At 37.8% G+C, this 14,598-nt stretch overlaps 2 protein-coding genes across 3 annotated transcripts in view; one reads left to right on the top strand and one right to left on the bottom strand.

Annotated features, from left to right (window-relative positions):
• The window catches only part of NDUFAF5 (NADH:ubiquinone oxidoreductase complex assembly factor 5), a 129,073-nt gene that overhangs the window by 34,955 nt on the left and 79,520 nt on the right, over positions 1-14,598 (bottom strand). The window lies entirely within an intron of this gene.
• Positions 1-14,598, top strand: part of SEL1L2 (SEL1L2 adaptor subunit of SYVN1 ubiquitin ligase) — a 62,280-nt gene that overhangs the window by 28,086 nt on the left and 19,596 nt on the right. For both annotated transcript variants that reach the window (XM_026002396.2, XM_072736412.1), the window contains exons 3-9: positions 1,184-1,237; positions 1,685-1,744; positions 1,835-1,916; positions 3,495-3,649; positions 4,337-4,393; positions 10,786-10,854; positions 11,736-11,813. In XM_026002396.2, coding sequence (XP_025858181.2) covers positions 1,184-1,237; positions 1,685-1,744; positions 1,835-1,916; positions 3,495-3,649; positions 4,337-4,393; positions 10,786-10,854; positions 11,736-11,813 — 555 coding nt within the window. The remainder of the gene's footprint in view (positions 1-1,183; positions 1,238-1,684; positions 1,745-1,834; positions 1,917-3,494; positions 3,650-4,336; positions 4,394-10,785; positions 10,855-11,735; positions 11,814-14,598) is intronic.

The following is a 14,598-nucleotide window of genomic DNA, read 5'->3' as shown; positions in this document are numbered from 1 at the left end:
AAAATGGATGAAAGATCTGAATGTGAGTCAAGAATCCATCAGAATCCTAGAGGAGAACATAGGCAACACCCTTTTTGAACTTGGCCACAGCAACTTCTTGCAAGATACATCCATAAAGGCAAGGGAAACAAAAGCCAAAATGAATTCTTGGGATGTAATCAGGATAAAAAGCTTCTGCACAGCAAAAGAAACAGTCAACAGAACTAAAAGACAACCTACAGAATGGGAGAAGATATTTGCAAATGACCTATCAGATAAAGGACTAGTATCCAAGATCTATAAAGAACTTATTAAACTCAACAACAAAGAAACAAACAATCCAATCATGAAGTGGGCAGAAGACATGAACAGCAATTTCATCGAGGAAGATATAGACATGGCCAACAGGCACATGAGAAAATGCTCCGCATCACTGGCCATTAGGGAAATACAAATCAAAACCACAATGAGATACCACCTCACACCAGTGAGAATGGGGAAAATTAACAAGACGGGAAACAACAAATATTGGAGAGGATGTGGTGAAAGGGGAACCTTCTTGCACTGTTGGTGGGAATGTGAACTGGTACAGCCACTCTGGAAACTGTGTGGGGGTTCCTCAAAGAGTTAAAAATAGAATTGTCCTACGACCCAGCAATTGCACTGCTGAGGATTTACCCCAAAGATACAGATGGAATGATACGCCGGGACACCTGCACCCTGATGTTTCTAGCAGCAATGTCTACAATAGCCAAACTGTGGAAGGAGCCTCGATGTCCATCGAAAGATGAATGGATAAAGAAGCTGTGGTCTGTGTATACAATGGAATATTACTCAGCCATTAGAAACGACAAATACCCACCATTTACTTCAACGTGGATGGAACTGGAGGGTATTATGCTGAGTGAAATAAGTCAATCAGAGAAGGACAAACATTATATGGTCTCATTCATATGGGGAATACTAAAGCTCAGTAAATATTAGCCTATTTTCACATATATTATATAAAATTCCCACTATTGCCTTTTCCAAATTCTTACAGTCTTAGCAAAAGTATAAAAAGGCATTTTTTTGTAGGATAGGAAATAAATCAACAATACAAATTATTATGGAGCAGATATTTAAAATACCTTTAACCAGTGTAAATAAGAATAATTGTGAAATAAATGGATTTAGTTAGTTTTTGTTTTCTTTTGGGTTTTAGGCATTAGGATTTTTGTCTTCTTATGGAATAGGAATGGAATACAATCAAGCCAAGGTAAGGTCATTCTATTTTTTTCTGGAACAAATCTGAATTTTTTTAAAAAGAACATTGAATAGGCTCCTCTTTAGGTAAAAGAGTCACTTGAGAGTGGTATTTAAAAGCACCATCTCAATAGCCAGAAGTTTAAGGTTAAAATACCATAAGTTTCTTAATGTTCCATATTTCAGGTTTGCCATGATAGATAAATAATATCTACTTCATAGGTATTTCCTGATGATTAAATGAAATATCATGTACAATGCCCTTTTCACAGACTCCAAAGTTCACTAAGCCCTCCAAAAATGTCAGCCATTTTTACAGATTAAGAGGATGAAATTTGGAATTTATTTTGGAGTAGTTCAAGGTTCATTGCTGGGATAGGAATAAAAAAAAATGATTGACTTGAGCTTCAAATATAGATGCTGGATATAGACATAGATTTTTTTTTTTTTTTTACTTTAGGCACTAATATATTACACCTTTGGAAGTGCTGGAGGAAGCATGATGTCCCAAATGATTTTGGTATGTAAATTAAATATTCTTGGGCCTACCTAGGTATGTTATAAATACAACCCTGTCAGAATATTAAGAATATATATGCTTGTGTTTCAGGGGTACAGATATTTGTCAGGAATCAATGTTCTACAAAATTGTGAAGTTGCCCTAAATCATTACAAGAAGGTGGCAGATTATAGTGAGTAATTCACATAATTTATTTTAAGATAAATAGACTTGTTGAGCAATTAGAAGAATATATAAATGCAGTTGTTGTATTTATGAAAGTATGAAATGACCATGCTTTTAATATTTGTTACAATCCTTCTAACACAATGTAGAGTTTTCTGATTTCTTAATAGTTAATTTTCAAAAGCTTTAAATGGATGTGCTCATCTTTTATTTTTGTTAGAATATGTACCTATGTTCTTGTGCTGTGCTATCCTTCAATTGAAAATTTGAATGTAGCATCAATAAATATTAAACAGGGGATCCCTGGGTGGCGCAGCGGTTTAGCGCCTGCCTTTGGCCCAGGGCGCGATCCTGGAGACCCGGGATCGAATCCCACGTCGGGCTCCCGGTGCATGGAGCCTGCTTCTCCCTCTGCCTGTGTCTCTGCCTCTCTCCCTCTCTCTCACTGTGTGCCTATCATAAATAAAATTTAAAAAAATAAATAAATAAATATTAAACAGGGGACACCTGGGTGGCTCAGCAGTTGAGTGCCTGCCTTTGGCCCAGGCCATGATCCTGGAGTCTCAGGATTGAGTCCCACCTCGGGCTCCCTGCATGGACCCTGCTCCTCTCTCTGCCTGTATCCCTGCTTCTCTCTCTCTGTGTCCCTCATTAATAAATAAATAAAATCTTAATAAATAAATAAATAAATATTAAACAACTTTTCTCATTCTTACATTTGGAATATGGGATGGCTTGTTAAAAATTCCTGAAGAAATGGACTTAAGATACATACACTATCAATCTCTATCACTGCACTTGAGAACAATTCAAGTAATCATTATTCTATTACTCTATCCTTTGTCTACAAAAAAATAGAGCAGGAGATTAATGTATGTTTCTAGAATCTATTTTCAAAGTTGTGTATAACATTTCATCTTGCACATCATTGAACCAGACTCATGATAGATTTTTTAAATAAAAATCTTCTAAGAAGTGAATAGGGTAAGGTTCATATGGTTAATTTCTGTAATCAGAATAATATCTAAATACACATCTTTGGCATTATTAGGATCTGAGAAAGAAAAGAGGAAAATAACTGTTTCTTACTGTTAGATGCTATACATATAACAAGATCATTTCATATGCTTAATGAAATTGGAATTACTACATATAAACTCTGTTAGATTTATTCAAACAATTTATATTTATTTTCAGACTATTCATAGGAAGTAATTTAGGAACAGCTATTATTCCTATTTGTAGTTTTAATCTTGGAAAAAGCCAGTGGTAGAAGGGGTCAGTTGCTTGCTAACATCTGTCTTCTTTTCTTGAGCCTGCTTGGCCAAGCTCTTCAGTAGCGTCTGATATATGTTGATACAATTTTTGTAAGGACGGCAAAAAATAATGAGGTTTCTTGTACTTTTCTCAGAACGATATAAATAAAAATCAGTACATTTATATCTCCTAAGGGTAGATCTCCTTTTCTGTTAGTAGACCAGATCTCTAAGAATTTAATAGGCCTAACAGTGTTTTCTCTAAATTGACTATTATCTCTTGCAAGTTTATGTATTCTAGCTATTCTCCAGTTTGTTTCTGTTCACAGTTGCTGACAAATTGGAAAAAAGTGAAGGAATTCCTGTGGAAAAAGTGAGACTAACTGAGAGACCTGAAAATCTGAGTTCTAACAGTGAGATTTTGGATTGGGACATATACCAATACTACAAATTTTTGGCAGAAAGAGGAGATGTTCAGATACAAGTAATGTATACAGACAGATTTGGATTTTTAGAACATGTAAATTACAAGGGGTTTGGTTTACTGAGTTCTAAAAGAGCTAACAATGCTCCATCCTGAGAAGTTAGAAACACCCCATCTTCTTTTCTTGTTCCCTGCTACTTGCAGTTTCAATAGCCTTACGTGAAAGCCAGTTGTCATAGTAATGGCAAATTTTTCCTTTACATTTACTTCTAAAAATTTTACTTAAAAAAAAAGAAAAACACCTAGATTTTAAGTATAGAAAAAACACTGGATGCAGTGTTGAATTTAGTATGAATGAACTCTTACCAGCATTCAGAAGTGTTATGTCTTTGAGAATGGGGAGGGGACAGCATTTGTGTGACCTTTGATAGCCAAGAGTAAAGGCTGCTAGGTTCATGTTTCCAGACGTTGCTATATACCAGCAGACCAGCTTCCTGCCACTGTGGAAGCCAGATGCCCAGCGTCAGTCACCTACCCAATAAAAGATATGGCCTGGAAGATTTTTTCTGCTTCATTTTTAGGCATACCAATTGCATCAAACTGAAATAGTATACTAAAATAAAATCACCAACTAAACATTTTCTTCACCCTTTTTATTTATTTATTTTTCAGGTAAGATATAATTAGCTTGTTTTCATTTAAATTAATGCTATTGCTAAAATAATTTGCAAAAATTGTCATTCCTAGGTATCTCTTGGACAATTGCATCTAATTGGGAGGAAAGGCCTGGATCAGGATTACTATGTAAGTCAATCTCAAGACTGTCATGTGGGATGGGGAGGAGAGTGGTGAGGGAAAAAAGAAGGAGGTGGCATGGAAAAGTTTCTGGGCAGAGCCCATTGCTACTTCCTTGGTCAGATCCGCTTATTAGCTTTTGAGGAAGAACAAAATTCACCAAAGGAAGCATTCCTACCTACCTCTAAGTACTAAGGAATAGAGGCTTCTGAAAGAGCATTTGGGGCCAGAGAGTTTCCATGCTCCCACCTCTTCTCACTGTAACTGGGGTTAGGTGAAGTAAATACCTTCACCTGCCAGCACTGGACACACCCATTCCCCAAAAGCCATCTGTGGAGAGTCCACCTGGGAGTTTCTTGGTAAGGGGTCTGAGGACCAGCCTCAAGCCATTTACAATATAATTAGAAATATTATTAAACATCTTTATAAATTTGCAAAGCTCCTTTCAATCATGTTGCTTAACCTTACTTTATCTCAATGAGGTTAGAAGATTAATTAACAACTCAAATTTATCATGGAAGAAAAAGCAAATAAACTTGATCTACACAAGATCTCAATAAGATACTAGAGCCAGGGGATAAGATCTCATCTAGATTCTATTTGTGGTTTCAAGGCCATAGATACCCTCAGATCTGAGGAAGTACCTGGCATTCTTTTTAAAAGATGGTTTTGCAGCCCTTGTTATTTTATAGAAGCCTTGTGCTCACTGTCTCCACGGAAAACAGACCCTATTCCAACATAGTCCCAATGGCTAAACAATAGAAATATCTACTTTATTAAGGTGGTTATATAAAAGAGTAATCTCTTGTTACTATTCATTTCACTTTATATTGTTTTTATGAGTATAACTTATGTTTTATATGAGGTACAGTACACGTTGGCCAAATGTCAAAGTTAATTTCATAAAATGTGATAAAATACACTCGATCTCGGGTCTCCAGGATCATGCCCTGGGCTGCAAGCGGCGCCAAACTGCTGCGCCACCGGGGCTGCCCTAACAGAGGTTTTATTATCTCTATTTTACAGATGAGGAGCTGAGACTAGAAGGGTAAATTGTTTCAAGTATCACAGCTGGGTAATAATGTTAAGAATCAGAACTTGAGGGATCCCTGGGTGGCTCAGCTGTTTAGAGCCTGCCTTCCGCCCAGGGCGTGATCCTGGAGTTCAGGGATCAAGTCCCACATCAGGCTCCCTGCATAGAGCTTGCTTCTCCCTCTGCCTGTGTCTCTGACTCTCTCTTTCTGCATCTCTCATGAATAAATAAGTAAAATCTTAAAAAAAAAAAAAAACAGAATTTGAAATCTGGGCTTCAGCATTCAAAGCCTGTGCTCTTCCCATTAAACCTTTTTCTTCTTTACCTGGGGGTGGCGGTGGTATACAACCTCTAAAATTTAGTTTCCTCATTTATAAAGCAAAAAGAAGGAATGATATGATTTGTCAGGTTTCTTTAGCTAAAACTTTCAAATGGTATGGTTGGGCCCCATGCTTCCCATCCAAAAGTCTGGTTTAATTCCAGAAACATCAGCATGGTTCAGGCACATTCTGGCGGCAAGCATAGGCTTGTCCATGAGGTTTCCTCAACCTAATAAACCCAACCTACATGGAGGGCTCCAGTCAAGGTTTCAAACCTCAAGACTGGTTGGCTTATGTATCAGTTAGTTTAGGCTACATGATAAACCACTCCTCAACTTAGATGGCTTAAAACAACAACCACTTATTAAATTCCTGATTTTGGGTGGTCAGCAGTTTTGGCTGGGCTCAGCTGAGTAATTCTTCTGGTGTTAGACAGGCTCAACCAATCTTGACAAGGGTTGCTCATGCATCTGTAGAATACTGACCAGGGCTGCCTGGTTTATGATGACCTCATCTGTGACACCTAGGATGACTGGGTCTCTCCACAAGCTCCTTTCCTCCAGGCTACTGGGCTTAAACTTTTCACATGGTGAAAGAACACAAGCACAAAAGTCTCTTAAAGCCTAGGGTTGGAACTCACAAATCACTTCCACCATGTTCTTTTGGCCAAAGCAAATTACAAGGCCAGCCAACATGGAACAGACAGGAAAAAGGGACTTCTTCAAATAGGTACAACTGCAAAATGTTGTGGTCATTTTTGGAGTTTACCACAGCTTAGCTGCACCAGGCTCAACTTGGAGTGGCATGGGAGATGCAAAGTAGTGAGAGAAGTTAAAAGGATAAACCTAATTTCTGAAAGAATGTTACTACAACTATTCCCATGGCTAGCCTCTTATCTTTCTGAGTCTTACCTCCTTAGAGAGGATTTTCTTGATCAAGTCTGTTCTTCCACCATTCATCCCATCATAGTGTTTATTTTCCTCTAGCCCATATATTCATCTTGACTTGTTTATTATTTGTCTCCCCACAATGGAATGTAAAGTCTTGTCTGTCTTGCTACTATGTATCCTATACTCCAATAGTACTAGGTACATATTAGGGCTCAGTATTTGTTGAATGAAGGAATGAATGAATAAATGAATGAATGATAGCATCCTAAGCATTATATCTTATAATGCATATAATGCATATAAGCATTACATGTTATATTTCAGGCCCTCAGCCTGAAAACCACCACTTGAGTCAGTATGCTAATGCTTCAGTCCATCAAAGAAAATTATTAGTGTAATGTTCTCTATAATTGTAAGTAATGCCCAATTTACTGCCCACCAAATTAAATATTAAAATACCAGAAAATAATTAGTTTGCCTTTTTTTCCCTCCTCATTATTTGATTAAATTAATATCTCTCATGAGTTGTCACTATAAGCAATATTTTCACCTCTCTCTCTCCTACTACCAAATTCTTAATTACTGAAAAATATTGTATATGCGATCCTTGATTACATTATCTTGAATTTCTACACATACCTTTTAATGTAATTTGCATTCCTAAATTTATACAGGCTCAGAATGAATTGAATTAGGAAAGCTGGGTATTTGGCTGCATATTATTAAAGTGGATATGGTATAATTAAACCTAGCAGAAGCATAATATCAGATATGTAAGGGCAATTGCTTTGTCTACCTTGCCACCCATTAAAAAGACAAGAATCTGAAATCCTGAAAAGAATGATTTACAGATTTTGAGACAAAAGAAGTATTCACAATTTTTTAAAAAAATAATACATTTTCTTGGCATTTCATTCTAGGGGAAATGCTACAAACTGATTAAACTAGAGATTTTCTTGAACCAATGAAAAATCACGCTCATTGTTTTAAGAAGATATGTGTTTAAATAATAAAATTTCACTTAGCATAATGTATGGGACATACTATATTCATTCTATCTAAGATACCATCAATTATAAGGTACTTTATTTTATGATCTATTGAGAAAGAAGAAAACACTGCCAATATAAATCACATGATGCCATTGGTAGTAAAAAGTGTCCTGATTAAAGTGTGAGGGGGGGCACATCTTAGAATCAGTAAAATATAATTGTAGGTGCTCAGTAAATATTTGAAGGAAGGATGGATGGTGCTTTAGTCTGTTTCAGGGGCTATAACAAAAATACCATAGTCTGGGTGGCTTATAAACAACCAAAATCTATTTCTCACATTTCCAGAGGCTAGAAGTTTGAGATCAAGGTGCCAGCATGGTTGAATAGGGCCCTCTTCTAGTTTATGGACCTCTCATTGTATCACTCTTATGTAAATAAGAGTGAGCTAGCTCTCTGGGGCCTTGTTTATAAAGGCACTAAGCCCATCCATGAAAGCTCTGTGCCAGTCACCTTCTAAAGGCCCTACTTCCTAATACCATCACCTTGGGTATTAGGTTTTCAACATATGAATTTTGAAGGGATGCAAATATACAGACCACAGCAGATGGATGGATGGATGGATGGATGGATGGATGGATGGATGCATAGATGGATGGATAATTAACTCTTTGAGAGCAAAGACTCATCAAAGTAGCTTGCATGATACTTTCACATAGTGTTTAGTAAATGTTTATACAATTAAAGCAATAGCACTAAAGGCAGGTTAATTTAAAGACAAGTAAAAGAGAACTGAAATGCTGAATAAGCCATGAGAGTAGAAGGGTGTAGAAGGGGAAATTAGAGAAAGCTTCAATTCCTCTGGTCTTTATGGGATCATTATATTTAAAGATGGGGAAAACTCCAGGATTTTTATTTTCTTCTGATTCTTATTTGCTTATTCTCTTTTAACAATTCAAATATAGTTTCTCAGAGTAACTTTTTCCCTGAATTCTCCATTGCCAAATATTTTGAGAGCCAAATTCTGCAACTGAACTTGGAAAATTATTTCACAGAGTCACAGTATGAGAGCTATAAGGGACTATAAATCTTAAAATCTAGCTCCCCTGTTTTAGAGATTTATAAACTTATCCTTTCATTCACTCACTCATGCATTTATTCCAGAAATATTTCCTACATCCCTGATATACAGTAGACACTTTGCTATGTACAGGAGTTTCAACACTAGAGGAGACAGAAAGTTAAATAGACATGTAAATCAATGGATGCATGCCATGAGAGTTACCTACAGGTATATTTGGGTCTTGGCTCAGTAGAGGCATTCATAAGAAACACCTTCATTTTCTATATTAGGGGTCTGATAATTGTGATTGGTAAATCATGCATTTGATCATACATTTTATTTGTTTACTGAGAGATGATTGATAAATCCTACATTGCTACAATTTCCTCCTATCCAATTGACAGGTTATTCCAGACATTTGGACAGCATTTGTTGTTTCAAGATTCCCTTATGCTCATAAATTTCCAATGGCTTCAATTTTCTACTAAATAAAATAGAAGTCTTGACCTAGTATTCGGGACTATTATAATATGGCCCCATCATATTTTTGTAAATCTTAGCTTTTGGATATTCTACTTCAGCAATGACTATTTCCTAGACATACCTTAGACATTTCTATCTCTGTTCCTTGCTCATGTTATTCCTCCAGACTATGATGCCCTGTTGCCCTGGAGAATCCTCTCCATCTTTTGTGAGACCTTTGTCATTTGAATCCTCTTTCTTGACACCTTTCATGAAGACAGAATACTAAGTGCATGGAAATTGAAATCAGGCTCCTTGTGGGACTCTAGTACCAGCTGCTTGACTTTGCTCTAGTACCACAGTGCAGGCTCAGATATTAATAGGACCTTCCTTACAGTGCTGTTGTGAAGATTAGAAAAGACAAAGCTTGTAAAACACATATGTACCATTCTGTTATTCCATACCTCTCTAATTCTTTCCAGTGTTCCTTTTTCCCCATCTATGACATATTGTCATTGCTATTTGCTTATATGCCTTTCTTCTCGGCAGTACTGGTAGAGAGCAAATGTAGGGATGGTGTTTTTTATTCATCTATGAACCACTTATAATACTTAACATATTATCATATATATGGCACTTTTCAAGTTGCTGAAAGATTAAAAGAAGAATAGAAGAGGTGGATAGATGAATGGGTATATAGTGTGTGAGGTTCAACATTGGTGCCATTTGTATTTAGTTATGTTCACAAGACAGACTGACTTTAGTGACAAGAGGTGGCTCCCAAATAAAATGGCAATACCTCTGGAGCAAATGTGCATGTAAAAGAACTACTCACATTTCTTCCTTAAATCTTCTCTTGTCTTTATGAAGGAACAGATCCTTGTACATCCACCTAGTCAAGGCTTTTTAAAGAGCAGAAGAGTTGTATCCTAAAAAGACACTTGGGAAAGCATCTTCATTTCTCATTCCTGAGGCAGATTTCTTTTAATGCTTTGTGTAGTTTCTGAGGAGAACTTCTGGGAGGTCAAGATGAGGCCTAGGGAATGGGGCAACAAGGGCCAGGTCAGCCCTTATGTGTTCTAGACTGAACATTTCAATTATGTGATGACCTAAAAAGAATCAGAGGCTTGACTGGCCGCCTTCATTTTGATTTAGAAAGAATTGGCCTGAAGTTTACCTCCATGAAAAGACCCGGTCTCAGCAGACAGCCAGATGTGTCCTGTTTTACTCACTCTGCCTTATAAACATTAGGAAGCTACATATCCAATTCTACCAAATTGTACAAACTGTCTCCTAAAGTAAGTACATAGCGTCGACATCGAAGCATACTTTTTCAAAGTAATGAACTCCAATAATGTAGTTCCAGTGCTGGGATTCATCTGTCCTCCACAAAGCCACATGCCCATCATCCCTTTCCACATATAAGAAATGAGTCTTCACATTTAAAAATCATCCATGTGAACCATGTATGGCTCCCATTCTTCAAGTTTATGGATGAAATAGCATTTGAAATAGTGCCCTAAGCAGTGTGGGTGCCTTATAGATATTTTTTGAATGCATGTTAAGTGAAATAAAGTTTGGTTTGAAAAACTATTTTGTAGGATACATGTGTGAATGTCAATAATACTGTTCTTTTCTCTCCAGAAAGCATTATACTACTTCTTAAAGGCAGCAAAGGCTGGGAGTGCAAATGCCATGGCATTTATAGGAAAGGTATGTGCTTCATCTTGATAATTTTTTTTCATTTCTTAAAAATCTTAAGAAAATAATGGTACCAGCTAATTGAACCCAGTATGTCATGACAGATGTCTTTCATGGAAGCAGCCAACCACAACATTCCACTACAGACTGAGGATAGCATTCTTGAGGTGATGGTTTGAGACAAAGGCCCATACAACAGCAGCATTTATCTGGGCACCAAAAGCAGCCTTGAAAGTGTACCTGGCCCAAGGTTCCTGGACTAAGTGTAGTTTAGAGGCCCCTACCTCCACCATGACTCCCTATTCTGGCCCGTAACAAGAGATCTGGGCTAGTTGAACATCTAACTGGTATAACCCAATGAGGTGCCTCGATCCTACACCCTGGGAATGAGAACCAGCTCTAAGGGGGACCAAAGCCCATCCTTGGCCCCCCTATCAAAGGATGACCCTTGGCTGCTGAGTAACTTTTGTGGACTGTTCCTCTAGAGAGGCACATTTTTTTTCTCTCCTTCAAAGACCACTCACTCCCCCAAGTGCTCCCTGTAGTCTATTTGCATTAGTCACCATGGGGACAAATGCTCCTCTTCCTGAAGTGCCAAATGCGACTTTAGATGAAAGGCAACGTGAGAAAACAGAGACAGAGTCCATTTCTTTGCCCTCAGGCAAGGTTACTCCAGAATGTATGTAAGTAGATTATTTCCTTGGTTTTTCCTTTTATTAAAATTGAGGTGAAATTCAGATACCATAAAATTAACCATTTTAAAGCATGTGATTTGGTGGCATGTACTACATTCACAATGTTGTGCAATTATCACTTCTTTGTAGTTCTAAAACATATTTTAATCACCTGCAAATACCTAGTTTTTTACATTCCCTTTTTGTTTGTTTTTGCAGATGTATTTAGAGGGGAATGCTGCAGCACCACAAAATAATGCTACTGCCTTCAAATACTTTTCCATGGCAGCCAATAAGGTACGTCTTCAGCCCATTTCTGTAAGCACAGAAAAACATTTGGCTTTTATTACACGCAGACTGATGCCAAAGAGTTGATTCCAAAGCCCCGTACCCAGCTAGTGAGCCTGGGAGTTTTGCATCCCGGAGAAGAGGAATATCATTGACATAAAATATGGCGTTGGGATAGAGGGAGACATATCTTGTCTTCTCGATAAATGAAAAGTGGCAATGACATATGCTGCTCTAGCAGGAGGCCAGACAAAAGCTCAGCTTTCCTTCCCCCATGCAGTAGGTGAGGCCATCTAGCTCCTAGCTCGGGAAACAGGAAGTAAAAGACATGATGACTGCAGAAAGGAAAATTCAATGTCTGTGCTAAGCTCACGACAAAGACAAATAAGCAATGCTCAGTTTTTCCCAGTTCAATCTCACCCAAAGGCCAGAAACTCCCCTGGCCCAGGAGGAAGATCATCAGCCCGGGGACTAGGACAAGACGATTGAGAGCATGGCTCTGCAGGCAGAATCCATGGTTTAAACATCAGCCCTGCAGCATTCTGCCTGTGTGACCCCGTGACACACTTAACCTGTCTGTGCCGCAATATCCCCACCTGTAAAATGGGAATATAGGTAGTTGTTGCCAGGATTTAATGTGTTAATATTTATGTGCCTCGTATTCCAAAGTACTTAAAGCAGTGCCTGGCTTACAGTAGACAGTGTGTTGGCTATTAGGCTATTATCTTTTGCAGTCTGGGGCCAGTTAGGTGGTGTGAACTTCAAAGCATATTCAAGGCAGAATTGATTGGATCTGTGAGGGAATATAAAAATGGAATAATATCTCTCCTGCCATTAAAATTTTTACCTTGACTCCTGGGCTCTGTCTGATGAAACTCAGTAGACCTCTCTGAATCCCATTAGTACATTAAGAACATCCTCACTGCAACACCCATCAGCCTAATGTTGGGGAATGGTTCTGGTAAACTTTCTAAACCCTGCACAGTAGGAAGCATGTGTTGTCTTACAACCCGTATACTGCAACACTGAGAGTAAAGATTTGCTCAAATTGGGGAATATTTTCAACTGCTCTCAGTTTTTAAAAGCCCACACGCTGCTTTAGGAGCCTATTTATAAATGACTAGCACCTCCGAGCTGCTGCTATTGTGGTGTAAATTACTGAGAAGGCTGGTACTCCGCTCCTCTCCCTTGTAATTTATATGAAATTTTTGCTCAGCAGGATAGTTATCTGGAGTACCATTAGGTTAGGAATGACAAGGGAAAGCAGATTGAAAAAGAGGTGGGGTAATGTAATAGAGTAAGGTCTGGCAAGTAACGCTGATTTGTCAGCCCAAAGGAATAATGCCAAAAGTTGGGTGTGTAAACTAACCCAGCTCCCAAACTATTCGGGGTGTGTAACCAGCAGGGATCTGAGCTACTTGTGTTCTAAACCTAAGCAACCTTCCTTTACAGAGAAAATCTGAAATTATATTTAGGGTAATTATTCTGAATGGCATCAGGTGGACATGACCATATACCCCTTTATCACCACCTGGATTGTTTATTAGATTTTTCACTTGGGGTCACTACCAAAGTAAAGAGTTTCTGTCTTCCACTCTGCATATCCATTCTCTTCTTTTACTACTTAAAACAAACATATATATATATATATATATATATATATATATATATGTATGTATATATATATGTATATATATACACACATACATATAGATATAGGTATATACACATATCTTTTTAAATGTGTTTTTAAGTTAGATCAGTACCAGTATGCAAATCTACAGCCTTTTTGACTTCTTTTATCTTATTTACTCAGAAACATGAGCAGTTATCCTGTTGGGTCCATATTGGACCATATTCTGGTTTTCTCTTTCACACCTCTGAACATATCAGGCCCATTTTTATCTCTACGCTTTTGTCATTTTGCCTACCTTCCCCCAACCCCTCATTCTGAATCCTAGTCATCTCCAGAGGAGAGGTCAATCCTCTCTCCTTCCACAAAGCAACCTCTACCCACCTTGGTTCATATCATTTTCCCCTCTTATGCACTTGCCTTACATTCACCCTCTGTAATGCTGCAACTGTACTGCTTCTACATTGTGCCTTCTCTCCTACTGTCTGAAGACCATGTCTCCTCAACTAGAGGTGGATAAGTGTGGCCTTAGTACATAGTAAGGGTTCATTAATATGTGGTAAATAAATGACCATCTGCTCTCTAGGTCCATGTCAATTAACCTAAGCAAGAGCACTAAGCCCTAACATGGAAGTTATATGTGGAGAGATTGCCTATATCTATGTTTTGTTTGGCGCAGAAAGTGTTTCAAAAATTAGGAAATTTCACATGGTGACAGATGATAGCTATACTTGTGGTGAACATAGCATAATGTATAGAGAGTTGTCAAATCACTATCCTATATACCTGAAACTAATGTAACATCCTGTGTCAACTATACTGCAGTAATAAAAATTAGAAAATGTCATATGAAAGTCTAGACATCCAGCTTTTCTTGGAAAATGGGAAGAGCTGACCATTCCATGTGATAACTTGCCTGGAACAGAGAGGAGTGGAGGTGCTGCTTCTGCCTTTAGACGGGGCAGGAACTTGCTCATTTGTCAGTCTCTTTTACTCTAATTACCGGGGTTAATGTACTTCTTACATTACCTGAATGTCCCCTGAAGGTAAATCTGAGTTGGCTACGTTATGAATAAATCCTCTGGTCCTTAAATAGTTGGTGAGTCAAAAGCTAGAAACTTTACCCTCTTTTCTCCCTTACTCTTTCTTTTTTCATTTTCT

Source organism: Vulpes vulpes, chromosome 14 (assembly GCF_048418805.1).
Source record: "Vulpes vulpes isolate BD-2025 chromosome 14, VulVul3, whole genome shotgun sequence".
Lineage (NCBI taxonomy): Eukaryota > Metazoa > Chordata > Mammalia > Carnivora > Canidae > Vulpes > Vulpes vulpes.
This window is presented reverse-complemented; position numbering and strand designations above follow the sequence as displayed.